An 18,882-nucleotide genomic window follows, 5' to 3' on the forward strand; every position below is an offset into this window, starting at 1 on the left:
TTTACGAAATGTGGACAGAAACGTTAATATTATAAAAATATTTAAAAAACCAAAAAAAAAATGTAAAAATCTGAATATAAAAGTGTAACTTAAAATAAAAATTAAATCTTTTGTCGTATATATATATTAAACAAAAACTTTGGCTTGTTGTTATAAGTGTTGGACATTACAGCAAATAGCGGTACAATATGGCAAACAAGTATGTTATTTGATTATAAAAAATATATTTCTCTCTCTGGTAACTGATGTAATTTGACTTTCTTATATTTAAAAAAATATATATATCGCTGCCATATGACATCTATTAGTATTTTTTTACTTTCCATCTTTAAATCCACAGATTGTATACTCATGTAGTAAAAAATATATAAATATCATAGACAGAGAAACTAACTAAGATAAATATAGATACAAAGAATATAACCCTTGCATAGAGTACTTATGTAAACTTCCCAACGAAAAACTACATAAACAACACAATTCTTTTTAAAATAAATAACGAAAAAGAAAACGGTAATTAAATAATTGGTATGGTATATACATGTGCATATATATAAAACAGGCAAAGATTCAGTACTCTTTTTGTCTCTGTTGTAAGACTAAGTCAGATTGTAATATATAATATTAGATGTGATATCAATTATTATTAAATATTACTGGAGAGTATTTGTCATTTTTTATATTAATAAATAGTAATCTATATTTTTAATCTGGCAACAAGAATATTGATAGATACTCTTTATGGCGGGAAACTGATAGACTTTGAATTCTTTTTACGAGCATTTGCGGATTGCGTATTGAGATCTAGTTCTTACACTGTTTTTCTACCAATTTCCTTTTTTGTTTGGTAACTATCAATGAGATTTAAGGTTATCAATGAAAAAAGAAATAAAGAAATATGTCCGAAACGTATAAATTCATATACCAACTATATTTTCCTCAAATTATCAATAATAATTATGGTTGAACTTCGACTACTGGACGAATACGATTAGTTATAAATGTAAAGGTTTTATTATGATATTATTTGGTTATTGTAACATTCATTGTATTACTATGTACGCCTATTCGATTTAATTTTTTTTTTCTAATTTATTTGTAATTTTCTCTGTAAGTGATTTAAATGTAAATCCTTTGAGAAAATAAATCTCTTTAACCGTAAGGTAGTCGTAATTCGGGGTGCGCGCTTAATTTAGGAAAAAAGAAAGCGGTCCGAAGAGTAGTTATATATAGATATATAAGTAGGTATATTATATTTTCTAACATGTGAAATTGAGGGTAGGAGCTCTTTTTACAACAACGCTTACCCGTTCAGCAATAAATTATATTGCAAGACCCACAAAAAAAGTCAAGTTAAGGATTGTTGCATAAAAAACAGTAATAAATTAAAAGATGCTAGATCAATATTTTACATTACATCGTATGGAATGCAATATGACTATAAGAACGTCTGATAAATATTTGAATAATACAAATAGATTAATTTGATTATTTAATGATTAAGAAATATTTATTATTGTGAATATTTTCAAGGTCACAAGCATCTGGCGACGCACCAGATAAGAAAAAAGATAAAAGCAAAACCAGGTTAAAAGAGGAACCGCCCTCGGAATCAGAGGAGCTCCCAAAAACACCGTCACAAATTGCACGCGAGTATGTTATATTTTTTTACATTAAAATATAGATTATATTTTTATGTACAACGTATACAGGCAGGCCGTATATACTTGTATACCGTAATGAAGCTGTGTAGTCTTAGGAACGGGGCATTGCCTAGTCGGTAACGGTAATGGTGCCGGGAATAGGGAAACAGCCTACCCTAGACTCCTGCGTTTCTGCATACGTCAGAGTGTAAAAAATACCTTGGGTTAGAAATTTCACTATGAACCTAATTCGTGTTTTTTCATTTGGTTTTTTAACAAACCTCTATATTTATATACAGACCATATTATATATTTTTTCAGTTACTTCAAATTTTGATGTCATGTCATTTATGCACACCCCACCATACCCTCGCTGTTTGAGGTCGAGTTCTCTAACATCCGTGGACTCCACACTAACCTCAACGCTGTCCACCACCATCTCGAGACAGCACGGCCAGCAATGTTGTTTCTCACGGAGACACAAATACTCCGTCCTGCCGATACCAGCTACCTTAATTATCCCGGCTACACGCTTGAAGAATCCTTCAAAGCGAAAGCCGGAGTATGCTTGTTCGTCAGGACGGATGTTTGCTGTCACCGACTGCGCTGCTTGGAGGACCCCTCCTTCTCCATGTTGGTGGTACGTGTGGACCTGGTTTGTCAGAGCCGAGTCTACGTGTGCCTTTACAGATCCCACAATGGTGACTTGGAGACAAGCCGATTATTTGACCATCTTAGTCGGGTGGCAGATGCTGCGCAAGAGCAATTTCCTAACGCGGAATTGGTGTTTTTGGGGGATTTTAATGCTCACCACGAATCATGGTTGAAATCCCTCAAAACTGACCATGCTGGAAGGACTGCTCATGCTTTTTCTCTCACACATGACTTGACCCAACTGGTTGATCAGCCCACCAGGATCCCAGACATTGATGGGCAAGCACCTTCTCTACTGGACCTTCTGCTGACTTCTCACCCGGTGGAATATCAGGTTGTGGTTCAGGCTCCTCTTGGCTCTTCGGATCACAGCCTTATATCTACCAGAGTGCCACAGGCCAAGCTGCCGCCACTAGCGGTATGCAAACGTCGCGTTTGGCACTATAAGTCGGCGGATTGGGACGGTATACGCGATTACTATGCGTCGGTCCCTTGGAAGGAACGTTGCTTCAGTGGGATTGACCCGACAGCTAGTGCCGCTGCTGTTGCTGACGAAATCATGTTGGGAATGGAATACTACATTCCTAGCTCAGATCTCGTCAGTAGCAGTACGCGTAACCGTTGGTTCACTCGTGAATGTGCCGATGCTGTATCATCTAAGCAGGCGGCATATCGCAAGTGGATCAACGGCTGCATTAGCGGGGCATCTAACATTGACTCACTGAAAGCAAACTATAATAAAAATTCTAAGTCCTGTAGAAAGGCATACACGAGAGCGGATGCACAGCGCATTGTACAGATTGGTCATGACCTTGTTTCGCATCCTAGGGGCTTCCGTAGCTTCTAGCGTCTGACCAAGTTTGTGCAAAACAATTTCTGCCAACCTTCGCTGCCACCGCTCAGAAATCCGGACGGATCGCTAGCTCACAGTCCGCAAGAGCAAGCTGATCTCCTGGCTAAGCTCTTTGCCGACAATTCCGTCATCGATGATTGTAGTGCGCTGCCACCTACAATACCTTCATGTGGCCATACGATGCCTGACAATAAAATCAGGCAACGTGATGTGCGTGCGGAGTTGCAATCACTTGATGTACGGAAAGCTAGCGGTCCCGATGGAATACCAGCCATAGTGCTGAAGAAGTGCGCAGTGGAGCTGTCTCCTGTGTTAACGCGCCTATTCCAACTTTCTCTCTCTTCGGGATGTGTGCCGGAGGCTTGGAGAAGAGCTAATGTGCAAGCGGTTCCCAAAAAAGGGGATCGGTCTGACCCGGCAAATTATCGGCCAATAGCTATCACCTCAGTACTTTGTAAGGTGATGGAACGGATTTTAAACAACCAACTGATCCATTACCTAGAAGATCACTGTTTAATTAATGATCGTCAGTACGGGTTTCGACCAAAACGGTCCACAGGTGATCTTCTAGCGTACGTAACACACCTCTGGGGTGAAGCTATCGACAAGCATGGAGAATCGTTGGCTGTCAGCCTCGATATCTCCAAGGCTTTCAACAGGGTCTGGCACAGAAGTCTTCTCTCCAAGCTGGCGGCATATGGTCTGCTTGCTCAGCTATGCACCTGGATTGCCAGCTTTCTACACAAGCGTAGCCTTCGTGTTTTAGTAGATGGTTGCGCTTCACAATTCTATGTAGTGAATGCTGGGGTCCCCCAGGGATCTGTGCTATCTCCCACACTCTTTCTTTTGCATATCAATGATATGCTCTCTCTTGGGAACATACATTGCTATGCAGACGATAGTACAGTGCATGGTGGGTACCACGGACGCGCAGTGGCTGGGCGAGCGGAAATTGAGGAGAGGCGGAAGGATCTTGTCATTGAACTCGATAGGAGGTTAAAGCTCATCGCCAAATGGGGCTCTGATAATCTTGTTGAGTTTAATGCCAAGAAAAAACAGGTATGCGCTCTCACGACGAAAAAAGGTGGTCCTCCGCTGGTGATGCAAAGCAAAATCGCCATGCTGGGGATTGACGTTCACTGCGACCTTAGTCCAAGGGATTACATCGAGGCTGTTATAAAAGCAGCTTCACGGAAACTCGGAGTTCTGAACAAGGTGCGGCGCTTTTTCACGCCACAACAACTGTGCCTGCTGTACAAAACACAGGTACGGTCTTGCGTGGAATATTGCTCGCACCTTTGGGATGGCTCCGCTAAGTACCTACTTGAGGCCTTGGACCGGTTGCAGCGACGTGCCGTACGCATTATTGGCGACGTAAAGGTCACAAACACCCTTGAACCTTTACAATTGCGTCGTGAGATAGCAGCACTGAGCGCTTTCTATCGACTGTATCACGGCGAGTGCTTTGAGGAATTATTCTCTCTAATTCCTGCTTCCCCCTTCCATCTTAAGTTCACGCGAGCTGGTTCTCGATGTCACCGCCTAACTGTGACATCAATTCCATCGCGAACAAAGAAATTTGGCAACTCCTTTCTTTGTCGCACTTCCAAAAAATGGAATTCCTTACCAGCTCACGTGTTCCCCTCCTCTTACAACCCGGGTTCCTTCAAACGAGGCGTGAAGAGGCATCTTGCGGGCCGGCAAGGCGAAGGCGGCTAGTGCAGAACGTTTTTCCCGTCTGTACTGGCCGTCGTCGCGTTTGGACTCTACTACCACTTACCATCAGGTGGAGTAGAGTCATTTGCTCTCCCGGCGAATATAAAAAAAAAAAATTATTTATCTGTTGCCTACGTTTTCATATTATTAAGAAAGATTTGTTTCATATTAAATAATAACTGTTTCAAGTATAATTAATAAAAGGCCCGCGGCTGGCCTATTGCCAGCTATGGGGCTCAACACAAAATAATAGAATATTAGCCCAACCGCTACGGGGGTTGATAAATGTCTCTCAATCTTTTTAGAATCTTTATTTTATTCGATTTATCTGCTGCTTTCGTTGGCTAGTTTGACTTTAGCGACTTTTAGATTATAAGATTGAAACGATGTACCGTTTTTCAGTGAGGCGGAATACAGATCGATGTTACGCAAGCAACGTTTTAAGCGACGATGGCCGGAGGTCACTAAGGTGACGATTCGAACCCGACCGTGGAGACCGCCACCGCCACCGCAGCGATTGCCACGTATTGTAAGAATGTTTATTCACCTTTCTATTTTTATGCTTTCCACACATCAAGTTCGTTTAATACCATTAAGGTATATAGCTTATTCCGACCACAAGAGGAGTAAAGAAAAATAAACAATTTTGACTTTGAATTGAAGCTATATCATTGGTCGAAATCTTGAATAATGATATATGATTTTTATTATGGATGTGCAAAAAAATGTCTTGAATTTCAGTGATGTTGTTATCGTAACTTTGGAAGTAAAATTAAATTTGATATAAGTAATTAAGTTTATATGATATATTAATCAAGAACAAAATCAATCACAATATTGTCTTTTATATTTATATAATATAATAATTATATATATATCGGATGAAATATAATAAAGCTGAAGAGTTTGTTTGTTTTAACGTAGTAATCTCTTAAGCAAGAAGACGATTTTGAAAAAGTTTTTTTTTGGTATTTACATCACGCTACAACACGCTTAACGCAGTTTAAACTACGCGGAACGGTAGTAACGGATGAATGCTGCAGACAGCATTCATCCGTTACTACCGTTAATCAATAACTTGGACCAGAGGTCCAAGTTATTGATTAATCCGTACGTGTAAATTCTATAAAACAGATGATAGACCTACCAGAGCTGACGACCCGTAAATGGGTACCTCCGTACAAGAGGCGAAGGAGGAGAAGACGAAAGCTGCCGAGAATAGCACCTGACGAGATCACACAGCCGTTATATGAAGGAGCTAAATTAAAAAAGGTGAAACCTTCACGTTTTGACAGTGTACATTTTAGTATAGATTGGGAAGTTTTAATTTTACTGGTGGTAGGGCTTTGTGCAAGCTCGTCTGGGTAGCTACCACCCACTCATCAGATATTCTTCCGCAAAACAGCAGTCCTTGGTGTTGTTGTGTTCCGGTTTGAAGGGTGAGTGAGTCAGCTTAATTACAGGCGCAAGGGACATAACATCTTAGTTCCCAAGGTTGGTGGCGCATTGACGATGTAAGCGGTGGCTAACATTTCTTACAATGCCAATGTCTATGGGCGTTGGTGACCACTTACTATCAGGTGGCCACTATGCTCGTCCGCCTACCTATAATATAAACAAAATAATAAGCAAATGTTAAATTTGCAATAACATTGAATATTTTAACATTATTATAATATTTTTATTTAATAATCGATAAGATCATAGACTTCTAACTAGTAAGTGCTTTAGCAGACCCGATATATATACCCGTTATTTTTTTTTTTTTTGTTTTTTTTTTCTTTTTTTTTTTTTTTTTTAGTTTATTATTATTTATTAGATATTAGTGTTGTAATTTAAACAATGATATGACAATGTTATGATAATGTCATTACAATGATATGACAATGTTAAATGACATTGTTTTTTTTTTGTCAGATCTGGCATAACTTTAGTCAAGTGGAGAAGAATAAGATGATGCTTCAAGGAACTATTGGATGTAACTCGAAGAAATACTCATCGATCACTTGTGGTATGAACAATTGATTTATGTCACAATTCCATAAAAGACGACAATAATTTGATTGTAAGATTATCCACCAAATTGTGTTTTGGATACTTTTATTTTATTATTATTATACAAAGTGTGTGAGGTAATTATCTTAATTAGCGTCCAAAATGTTTTTTTGGAAAAGGTAAGATTTTTTATTATATGGGTGTTTTATAGCCTATCCCGTAAATATCCCAATATAGGGATTAAAGGCCACCCGCTTCTGTGCGTGGTGATGATGCAGGTTTCTTACGATGTATTTATTTGATGCCCAGCACGAGGAGCAAAACGAAGGTTTTGAAGGACAGAATTGTGACACATTCTTTAATTATTTAATGATACATAAAGTCATTCTCGTTCAAAGGCGCCCAAACTGCTTGCATAGCTGTTATCTGCAGAGCTCTTCTAGAAGAGAAGACTCCAGCTGAATTCGTTAAATTAGATGTAGATGACATTATTGAATCTGGTGATAGATACTACAGACAGTGTATGCTGGCTCTCAAGTGTTACAAAGGTAAGTTTTTGACATCATCATCTTTATCATATCGGCCGAAATATGTCCACTGCTAGACAAAGGCCTCCACGGATTTCTGTTATGGCCGGCCTTTTTTATATAGAATAGGAAGGCGGACGAACATATGGGTCACCTGATGGTAAGTGGTCACCAACGCCCATAGGCGTTGGCATTGTAAGAAATGTTGACCATCGCTTACATCACCAATGCGCCACCAACCTTGGGAACTAAGATGTTATGTCCCTTGTGCCTATAATTACACTGGCTCACTCACCCTTCAAACTGGAACACAACAATACCAAGTACTGCTGTTTTGCGGTAGAATATCTGATGCGTGGGTGGTACCTACCCAGATGAGCTTGCACAAAGATCTACCACCAGTAATTACGCCTTGCGCTGCGGGTGCGGGTAGGTCCGGCTTCCGACGACGTTGCATCTTCTGATCCGTGGTCACCACTCGAGAACCTTATGCCCCAGCGGCCGTTAGATCAGCAACCATTGTGCTTTGCCAATTGCCACTTCAATTCAGTAATTCAAAAATTAACTAATCAGAGCATAATTGGATTTGTTCTAATCCAATCATATCTTACAGGGAAGCCACAATTACAACTCAATCAGCTTTTAACATCATTCTTCTTCCACGACAACAAGTACACTGTCAAGATGGTCGAGATAGAGAGGGGGTTGCTGGCTAAGCATCCAGATAATATACAGGCTGAACCGGATTTGATGGCGTTAGTAGATAGCCACATTATTAAACTCTGTAACATTATTAATTTATACCCTTTGTTAATTTTTTTATGTGAAAGAATTGAATATGTCTTATTAAAGATACATAAAAGTTTCGAAAATATTACCTTTATAAAATACATAATACTTAATAATTTTGTAATTTTATCTAAAGATTGATATGACTTTTAAAGATTTTTTTTATTATGTGTAAACATGGTAGCGCTCAGTGCGCGGTTTAATTGTGTATCGAGGCTGTCTGAAGACCTGGGTTCAAACGTCGCTTTGAAAGGACACGTGACATGAAAACACAATGAGTCCCTATTTCATACGATCCTGAGGACGACGGTAGTTATGCGGTATATTTAGCGACACGTTTTAGCAGTCTGACCGATCGGTGTCGAAAACAGCCATCAAGATCGGTGTGGCAATGGCTTTATTTATATTTTTTTTTTTTGAGAAACATACAGCATAATATAATACATAAGCATTTGATAACAAAATAAGTCTCACATAAGCCAACAAAGTTTACACTTTAACATTCAAACATGGAGTGAACCTAACAATAACAAGTTATTTAACAATTAATTAAAATATTTAAAGTCAAGTATTTTATACATTTAGTGGATAAAATCCAACGTTACACTTATGATTATGTATTGAGACAACATTTGATCAATTTATTTAATGAAACTTATATTATTTTGCTTCCAAGTGTGTTATTATAATACATAGTCACACTTAATCTTACTTTTAATCATTTTTTCTTTAGATTTATGGAGAAACGCGTGGGCACATCATATATGATGATACTATCAGCTGGCGACCGCCACTTCCTCATTTGGGGCCATCCTCCATCACCAGAAAGTGGGAGTCAAGTGAAAACCGTATGCTACATATTGGACCCTCACATGTTGAACGATTTGGGACAACCCCATAAGTTGTAAGTATATTCAATTCCAAGATACGTTCAATTTGTTAATATATTTAGTAGGATTGCCTCATTGGTCTAGTGGCTTGATGTAAGTTCGCAGACCTGGAGGTTCTGGGTTCAATTCCCAGGTCGGGGTTATAAAAGTTATTGGGTTTGTATATCAGAAAATTCTCAGTAGCAGCTCGGAGTCTGGAAATTGGAAGTGTGTTCACTCCCGTGCCTCGGAAAGCACATGAAGCTATTGGTCCTGCGCCTGAACTTTTTCCGGTCGTGTCGGATTGCCGTCCCATCGGATTATGAGAGTTAGGGAATACAGAGTGCACCTGCGTTTGCGCACACACTCGTGCGTTATAATATTTCCTGCGTAGTTGGCTAATCTCTCTTGAGATTGGCCGCCGTGGCCGAAATCGGTCTGGAGGACATTATTATTATATTTAGTAGATCTTTCTTTATTTGGAGATTTGTTCTTCGTTCCGATCACTCACCAATTATCTTATATACATTACTAATAGTGAATATGTGCGTCGTGACGTCGTAATTTTAAGAATAAGAGGATTTTTGGTACAGTTGAAAGTAAATGGCAAAGATTCAAGTTTATTTTCTAATATTATGTGTTATGTATTCTGTTGTGTTGTATTGTGTGTTATGCCTCGTTGATTTATCGGAGGTTCTGGGTTCACGCCCCAGGTCGGGCCGATAAAAAGTTAGTGAGCTTTTTTGTCGAAGATTCTCAGTAGAAGCCCGGAGTATGGAAGTTGAAAGTACCCGTACACTCCCGTGCCTCAGGAAGCACGTAAAACCAATGGTCCTGCGCCTGAACTCTTTCCCGTCGTGTCAGATAGCAGTCCCATTGGAGTAAGGGAAAAGAGAATCTGTGTTAACGCACACATAATGAGCAAGAGGACATCATACTCTGTGTTAATTGTTGGAAAATAAATCAGTCATCAAATTTATTGGTTATCTTCGCCTATAGACTGGTATTTCAAGATTTACAAATCACTCTTAACATTGCTTTAATATGTAATAAATTAACTTAGCAAATATATACTAAAATAAATATTGAAGGTTCGGTGCTGGCGCATTCCTCCGTTACGCAGGGGTAACATCATTTGTCTTGGACTTCCTTGCCAATTACGGTGATCTGGACGCTGCTAAAAAGGGCACACCGAAGCCCGTTGTAACCTTAACTAATATCGAGGTAAAGCACTTGAGTGGTTTGTTAAAAAATATATTGTTCTTTCTTAGAAATTAACTTACATTTATATTACCCTAGTGGCCTAGTGGTTAGAACGCGTGAATCTTAACCGATGATCGTGGTTCAAATCCGGGCAAGCACCACAGAATTTTCATGTGCTTAATTTGTGTTTATAATTCATCTTGTGGTTAACGGTGAAGGAAAACATCGTGAGGAACCTGCATGTGTCTTATTTCATTGAAATTATGCCGCATGTGTATTCTACCAACCCGCATTGGAGCAGCGTGATAGAATTAGCTCCAAACCTCTTCAAATGGGAGAAGAGGCCTTAGCCCATTAGTGGGACATTAACAGGCTGTTACCAAGATCATAAACTTTATTAGTAAGGTTAGCTAACTAACTAAGCTGCGCATTTCCGGTCGGTAAACCATACGCCTGGTACTCTTATTATTAAATTATAAAACAGTGTGCACGCTTTAAAAAATATCTATTTACTGCAGCATGAATCATCTTATTTGCACAGGTTATCATCTATTTGTATGTCAACGTGTTTGATACAAATCGTATATATGTAGATACGATATACGTATATATTGGTACTAAGCCTAAGTGTATAAGTTACGTGTATCAGAGAGCACAGTATCTGTATAGTTGGATATCCGCCATGTTCATAATTCAATAAGAATAATAAAGTCCATTTCAACCAAAATTTCAAAAGGGTGAGTGAGCCAGTGGAACAGGCACAAGGGACATAAAATCTTAGTTACCAAGGTTGCTGGCGCATTGGATATGTAAGCGATGGTTGACATTTCTTACAATGCCAATGTCTAAGGGCGTTTAGTGACCACTTACCATCAGGTGGCCCATATGCTCGTCCACCTTCCTATTCTATAAAAAAAAACATTAATCTCTTTGATAAAATACATTAATATTTTTTTTGTATTCCATAAAACAAACAGTAAAATCTGATATCATCTAGTACCTGATTCGATTTCGGAGTACCATAGATACCATCCTATATAAAGATATTGAAATATATAGATAGATACGATACGGCTTGAAGCCAATATTAACCACGCCCGCAAGGATCATCATATGTGGGAAGTCACCGATGCACAGTGTAAATTTTCGAATTGTCATTTTCATGTATGAAAAAAACAGTTCCAAAAATCTTTTGGTCAATAACATTTAACATTTGGTCAAAAACAGTTGTGTTTATTATGAAAGGATGATAGACAACATAAATCGCTTAAAAGATGTTCCATTCTAATTGGTTGTTTTTTGGCAAAAAAAAAAATCACCAAAATATTTTCTATGGGACTTATTGGTATCAACCGTATAGGTGGTGCAAAAAGAACCGCTTCTCCGTGATCCCGATTACGAGTTGGATTTGAAGGCTTTAAAGGTGCATTGTCAGAGTGAATGGGAGAGCATGAACAGGAACGCGCTGATCGAGAAGAAGTTGAAAGAGGTAAGTGGAGTGATGGCCTTCGACAGAATAACTAAGACGTCTATATATATGAAGCACTTCATAATTTTTATTTATTTATTTGTAAAAGCACGCTTACAACATACGAATAAAACATTTACAAATCAACTTCAATGATAGTATATCTAATACGCATACCAATTACAAGTGTACATAGCACTTCCAGATTTATAAATCAAAACTAGCAAAAAACTTCAGTAAATTTTTAAAAATGATAAGATTTCCTGTCAGAAATATGTATTATCGTCGACTTTATTTTCGAGCGTCAGAGCAATAGTCTATTTCAGGGTAAATATCCGCATGGTTCGTTGAGCGCTGTAAGCTTGGCAACTTCAAGAGCTACTACTAGGAAGAAGGTTCAAGACTTTTATCAGAAAACACCGAAAGAGGTAAATAATCTGCCAGAATTAAGAGAGAAAATGGATTTTAATGAAGATTTTGAGTATATACAATCTTTTGTCATCACTTTTTTTATTTTAAATAGACTCGGACAGCAAATGGGTTACTTGAAGTGTAAGTGGTCACCACCATCTATAACATTTGTACCGTAAGAGATATTTGCCATCCTGATGAGCTTCGAACCTTGGGAACTATGATGTTATGTATATTGTGCCTGTACTGGCGCACTCACCATTTAAACCGGCATAACAAAACTTAGTATTGCTATTTGTCACGCAGCCACCTCCTCAACTACCGGTACCACCAGAACGAGCTCCTCCAGCACCCACGCAGGAACAGATCATGCAATTGCGAGGCGAGGACTTTTTCTTATACTGTCCTAAATCAGACGGACATGCATATGGCAGGTATGTATGAAAGAATCGTCAGAGTCAGTCACGGTAGCATGCGCAAGCGATCCCGTGGCGCTCTTCGTTAAGACGGTAAGGGTACCGCTGGTTTTTTAGTGAGTATTCAGATGCTCGGGGCGCACTCGGCGCCTTGGACACTGGCTAGCCCCACATACCCCCCCCCAACTGTTCTCGTGGGGGAAAAGAATAACGCGTTTTTCCAGTCCAAAAAAAGGTATGTATGGAAGAGCAATCAAAAGTAAATTCTACTAATCTATAACGATTAGGATACGTTCTCGATTCAAATCCGATCCAACTTTGAATCATTTGTATTTATTCGAATCGGAACCGAACTCATAATATGTTAACATATACCGTTGTGTCAAAATCAAACTTAATTGTTAACTTTAATGGCAACAGTCGATGATTAAATTAAAGAATAGGAAAACGGATAAACGGCAACGATCACGCTTCGATTCGATTGCGATAAAGTGACAATTTGTTAGTAGAATTTATCCCCCAGATAGGTTTTCTTATAAACATTATTGATATGATACTAATTTTGTATACGTTGTGGGTTTAAAAAATATTGTATAGCGACTGTTTATTTTAACATTGATTGTTCTCTTTTTTTATCCTTGATGTGACATGCAAAAAAAATTTTTCACGCTGGGAAAACTCTACGCGTTTCTCCCGCGGGAACAGTAGGGGGGGGGGGATTATGTGGGGCTCGCCGGTATCCAAGGCAATCGGAATACCTACTAAAAAACCAGCGGTACCCTTACCGTCTTAACGAGGAGCGCCACGGGATCGCTTGCGCATGCTACCGTGACGCTCAACTTAACCCCTAAGCGATACAGTAAAACCGGTTATATCTAGAAATTAATTAATGAATTGTTTTCCTTACATTTATATTATTTATTATTGGTCATAGAGATGATATGATACCTCGGCCAAAATCTGAGACGGTATTGCATAGCGTGGTGGAGATAGCTGATCAGAATTACCATTCTCAATACCAGCAGATGGATGTCGACAAGTGGATCCTAAGGGGTACGAGACACATGGCCAGCTACAGGTGAGGGTACGGGATGATATGCGAAGTACATACGTATAACTATACAACGGACTTTAATGGTTTAATATAAATATATATTTTATTAATTATTTTTTTCAAAGGCAGTTCTTAATTTGTCAAAACGTCGCCATTATAAGATGTTTGATGATTTGATTTGTTTCTTAGCCATATATAACATAACGTTAGAATTTTAGAAGGATAAAATGAATCCACTTGAGAAATGTTTTTTTTTCTACTATTCTAATCCTTATACTCTAAAATATAAATAAGTTGCAATTTTGACTCACCTAGCAATCTCAATAACATATATATTATATTTTTTAATTCAAATATTAACATATTTGCTTTAGCTTAGCATTATATTGTATTGAATTATAAAATACGAATCTGACTTATTATTTTGTGTAGTTGTAACTAAATGCAGATTCGGAGTGTTGGGGCATAACGTTACAGTTACATCAGACTATAAGAATGAGGGAATAGCTTTCTTAACTACAAAACAAACTTTTAAACGTGCAGTCTGTGGGTAACATATACGCAGAAACAGTTCAGAGCACTTCGCGTCCAGTATAATAATGCGTTTAGGGTGCTGATGGGGCTGCCGCGGTACTGTAGTGCATCAGGGATGTTTGCGGATTCGCGAATCGAGTGTTTTCATGCAACCATGCGTAAGCGATGTACATCTCTTTTGCGCGGGGTTCGGGACAGCTCCAGCACCATTCTAAAAATGTTCGCATGCAGATTTGACTGTCAAAACGTGAATCATTGCAATATGATTCATGTACTGACTAATAATGAATATTAATGTGTGAATTGACAATAATTACATTCATGATATTGTTTAATTTAAATTTATTTTTGATTTAATTTAATGTGATTTAATATAATTTTTTTATATATATTTGATTTAGTCTAATTTAATATAATGTAATGTGATTGATTTCTTTTGATTAGTGTAAATTTGAATTGATTTGATTTAATTCAAATTTTATTTTGATTTAATTAATTTAGATTCGATTTAAATAATTTGTTTAATTTGGTATTATAATTTAATTCGAATTAATTTAATTTAAATTTTAAATTTCTATTTATTTATATTTATGATTTGGTTGAAATAAATGATTTTATTATTATTATTAACTAGACTTTATGATAGATATTTTAGTCGACCGTGACCGGAGTTCGTCAAAAAGGTCAATATTTTTAATTGTTATCGTTAACCAGATATCAAACGTTTAAAACGTACACGGGCGTCGCGTGTTGCGTCGCCGCGTTGGCGATGCTTCGGAGACTCAGAGCTCGTGCGTGGAACGAGGACGTTTTGGATGAGACGTTGGACATTGGATATAATTTCTTTAGGGTACATGCTATAATTGATTATATAGGATATAAACCGTGACGCCTCAGTGGTTAAAAGTCGAGAATCTTAAAATATGCACTATATGATAGCGGATACACCGATGATCACATTTGCGTAGTAACGTAAAATGGGGTAATTTTAAAAAGTCGTTGAAAATATTATTAATCACGCGTTCTAACCACTAGGCCATCTTAACCGATGAGGGTTTAAGCCCGGACAAGCACCACTGAACTTTCATGTGCTTAATTTGTGTTTATAATTCATCTCGTGCTCAGCGATGAAGGGAAATTTAGTCAGGATACTTGCACGTGGCGGACGAAAATCTGACACTTGTCAACCAACCAAAGCTTTGGAGCGACGTAGTGGAATAATTCCCAAACGTTATTTGATTTGATGTGGATTTGGCGACAAGGCCATCGTTTTATGGTTTTATCACAGATGTTCTATGATGATCTTTCAATACACAAATTATGATTATTAAATTATTTACTTTGGTTTTAATTAAATTACTTAACATTCCAGTTCGACTTGAAGGAATAAATACATTTACGATAGATATTTCAAAATTCTGTATCGTTCTTGGACCATAGTAGATTAATTCGTCACGATAATTATTTATTTAATCTTATATGACTAAATATTCCTTTAATTGATGTTGTAGGAATCTCTAGTAGAGAGGGGCGGTCCGATAAGACGGCTCGTTTTAGGAGAATTGAAAGAAAACTTCACGATCAGGGATAAGGTCTATATGCATAAGGTAACTGGCATATGAATATGACCTTTATGACCTAATAATAAGCTGTATATTTGGTGAGAATCCAAAATCAAAATTACTTGTAGCGAGAAAAGTTTTATAATTGAAAATATATTTGACGCAACTTTGGTCAATGATTGCCTTCACAATGGTCAACTTACTTATTCTGTTTAATTAAACAGTGTTTTCTCTTTGTGTCATTTTCTTGGCTTTGGAAAGATTCGTGATTTGTTTAGATATAGCACAAATTGTCACCCCTCCCCTAGATAATGGCTAAAGATAATATCGTTTTAAAAGTTCATAAAATTAGATTAATTTTTCCATAAAAATCGTTGATTTGGTACTCCGTTCAGGAACGAGGAATAGCGGTTTGGGGTAAATTAATATCAAACAACACGAAAGTTTTCGATCTCTGCCGAGGGATTGAGGCTTTCTTCAAGGAATCGGATACTGGACTGCTTCAGGTATGTTGTAAGCTTTTACATCGATTTATTTCCTATAAACGTTAATCGTCAAAATGAATGTGAACGACTACATATATTGAAACAAAAGACTTGATGAGGGATGCCTTTATTTAAATCTGAGAATCGCTTCAATTCCTAGAATTAATATTATCGGGTTGGCAATTGATTTTCCGATGTCACTGACGAAATCGATTGATAATTTTGGATATTAAAAGTATTTTATTTGTAATCGTAAGATTTTATTGCTGAATATAAAATTATTTTTATTACCATTATTCATATTATTATGCTTATATATTTTTCTATATCTAGTCTAGTAACTATCTATAAGGCTGAAGATTCCGCACGCCCTCGGTTCAAACGCCGGTACAACCGCCCTTGAAATTTATTAGATTTTTGGTTGCAAAATTATTCGTAGCATCCTGGAGACTGGAATTTAGTATTGTGTACAATCCCGTAATCCGTTGGAAAGCATGTAAAGCCGGTGGTCCTGCAGCTGTCGTGTCGTATCGTGTCGTGTCGATATAATCATCCCATTGGATTATCTGAGTGCACATGTGTTTGCGCACATAGTTAGGCATGCACTATAATATGTCCCGCGGAGTTGGTTAATCTTTTTAATGAGAATCTTGGCCGAAATCGTTCAGGACGACATTATTATATGGTTATTTGTGTATGGTACAAAGATAATCGTGCAATGATCATTTAATCCTCTTTACATTTAGATTCCTGGTGAATTTGAAGTCGCTATTTGGAACGAGGGTGGTAAATATTACGTGTATCACCCTTGGCCCGCTGATAAATTTGGGTATAAGGTGAGTTAAACTAATTTAATGTAAATATGAATTTAATAATGTTTAATTATTTTTTATGTAAATTTTGATTTTTTTCATTCTATAATATCAATTTCCATCTATATTCAAGTAATGAAGTATCATTTCACATTTAATAATCGGATTCTGATTTTCGTTGAGCTGATGATTATTTCTTCAGGAATATTTTAAGTGACTAGTCAGAACTGCTTATAAGTCATGGAATTGATCGTTTATTTTCCTTCCGATTATCTATCACGTAATCGAACAGGTTGGCCTACAAGAAGGTGGTAAGGCTTGTGTACTCAACTTCAACCGTGTGTCACGGTTATGCGAGCATTTCTTGGATAGCGTCGCAGACTTGAAGAGGAAACCATTTAGTATTTCTGACGTCTACGTCACTGAAAGGGGCGATATGCCGGAGCCGGTCAATAAGTTGAAACGTGAGTATCTTTTAGAATTTCAATCATTTATATGCGCCGAGTATGCAAAAACGTAAAAAGAGAATTAAATATAATAAGATTAGCCAACTTTGAAGGAGATATTATAATGCACAAGTGTATGCACAAGCACAAGTGTTCTCTCTATTCCTTAACTCTCCTAATCCGATGGGACGGCAATCCGACACGACCGGAAAGAGTTCAGGTGCAGGACCAACGGCTTTACGTGCTCTCCGAGGCACGGGAGTGTATATAATAATACATATATCCTAATGTACAGCGGTTATATTAAGAATTTCAAATCATCCTAGATCGATTGAATACGACTTGATTGTGATATAAAATATAAAGCATGTGGGCACATGCTTGAAGTTGAGCTCAAGTACAGCTATGGTTTTCAACAGCGGTAGCCCCCAACCGGTGGGTGATTCGCGGTAGGTTTCACGAATCTGACCTTCGGTTCCCGGAGGAGCACCGTGGGAAGCAAGCAACGCCGGTATCCATAGCGGCTATCGCTATGGCACACGTTCTGGAACCTTCGAATTGGACACCAAACGATATCGATGAGGTTAGTATTTTTTGGTCTTTCGTATTGGTTTTTACAAGCTTTTATTTAACTTGCAATGTTTGTTAGTTTGTATTAAATATTGCAAAGTTCCCATATCAACTTCGCCGGCAGTCAGAACGCATTTTTTTTCCAAATCCATTGCGAATGACATACATCATACAAGATCTCGACCAATGATATCTGATATATACTCGTCATGCGTTTGGAACATACTGAAAATGAATAAAGACTATTAAAGCGTTAACGTAAGAGTAACGTCAAATTTATTTGCAGAATTTTTAACGTGAAATAAATATGTGTATACAATTTTCTTTCAAGCCTCCATACAGTTGTTGAGATTCCCCTTCTCCAAAGTATTTATTAAAATTAAACATTGAACATGTAAACTAATTAGACGGAGCTTGAAAATCATATCATAATATATACTGTAGTAATATATATATTTTATTATGTTTGAAATAATAGACCCTTGTTCGAGGTGATATTCTCTACCAAAATACAATGGAACATCTCGATCGTATGGGCATCAACATCGAGACACCCCACGGGGAGGAGGGGGCAGAGGAAGAGGAAAAGGGGACAACAGGAACGTTGGCGGCCGCTGATGTATTGACTAGATTCAAGATCTCGGAGTATGATTGTATTGAGACGGAAGTTATGGATAGCGCGTATAGCGGTTAGACATTTTCTTTTAAATACAACATACTTTTGGTGATGTCATGATTTACTTGGTGGTAGGGCTTTGTGCAAGCTCGTCTAGGTAGGTACCATCCACTCAGCAGATATTCTACCGCAACCGGTTTGAAGGGTGAGTGAGCTAGTGTGATTAAAGGCACAAGGCACATAATATCAAGGTCGGTGA

The 18,882-nt window shown here is 37.8% G+C and overlaps 1 protein-coding gene across 4 annotated transcripts in view; it reads left to right on the forward strand.

Moving 5' to 3' along the window:
• Positions 1-18,882, forward strand: part of LOC126778772 (uncharacterized) — a 212,040-nt gene continuing 193,158 nt past the window's right edge. For all 4 annotated transcript variants that reach the window (XR_007670230.1, XR_007670229.1, XR_007670228.1 and 1 more), the window contains exons 1-20: positions 1-199; positions 1,534-1,653; positions 5,269-5,395; positions 6,001-6,138; positions 6,784-6,877; positions 7,260-7,409; positions 8,002-8,143; positions 8,911-9,081; positions 10,138-10,270; positions 11,610-11,738; positions 12,044-12,145; positions 12,435-12,562; positions 13,479-13,622; positions 14,847-14,982; positions 15,644-15,739; positions 16,090-16,200; positions 16,926-17,015; positions 17,284-17,455; positions 17,857-18,020; positions 18,486-18,696. Coding sequence is in view for 1 of the 4 variants with exons in the window: in XM_050502410.1 (XP_050358367.1) it covers positions 189-199; positions 1,534-1,653; positions 5,269-5,395; positions 6,001-6,138; positions 6,784-6,877; positions 7,260-7,409; positions 8,002-8,143; positions 8,911-9,081; positions 10,138-10,270; positions 11,610-11,738; positions 12,044-12,145; positions 12,435-12,562; positions 13,479-13,622; positions 14,847-14,982; positions 15,644-15,739; positions 16,090-16,200; positions 16,926-17,015; positions 17,284-17,455; positions 17,857-18,020; positions 18,486-18,696 (2,569 nt within the window). In the remaining 3 variants the exon portion in view is untranslated. The remainder of the gene's footprint in view (positions 200-1,533; positions 1,654-5,268; positions 5,396-6,000; positions 6,139-6,783; positions 6,878-7,259; positions 7,410-8,001; positions 8,144-8,910; positions 9,082-10,137; positions 10,271-11,609; positions 11,739-12,043; positions 12,146-12,434; positions 12,563-13,478; positions 13,623-14,846; positions 14,983-15,643; positions 15,740-16,089; positions 16,201-16,925; positions 17,016-17,283; positions 17,456-17,856; positions 18,021-18,485; positions 18,697-18,882) is intronic.

This window comes from Nymphalis io, chromosome 27 (genome assembly GCF_905147045.1).
Source record: "Nymphalis io chromosome 27, ilAglIoxx1.1, whole genome shotgun sequence".
Classification (NCBI taxonomy): domain Eukaryota; kingdom Metazoa; phylum Arthropoda; class Insecta; order Lepidoptera; family Nymphalidae; genus Nymphalis; species Nymphalis io.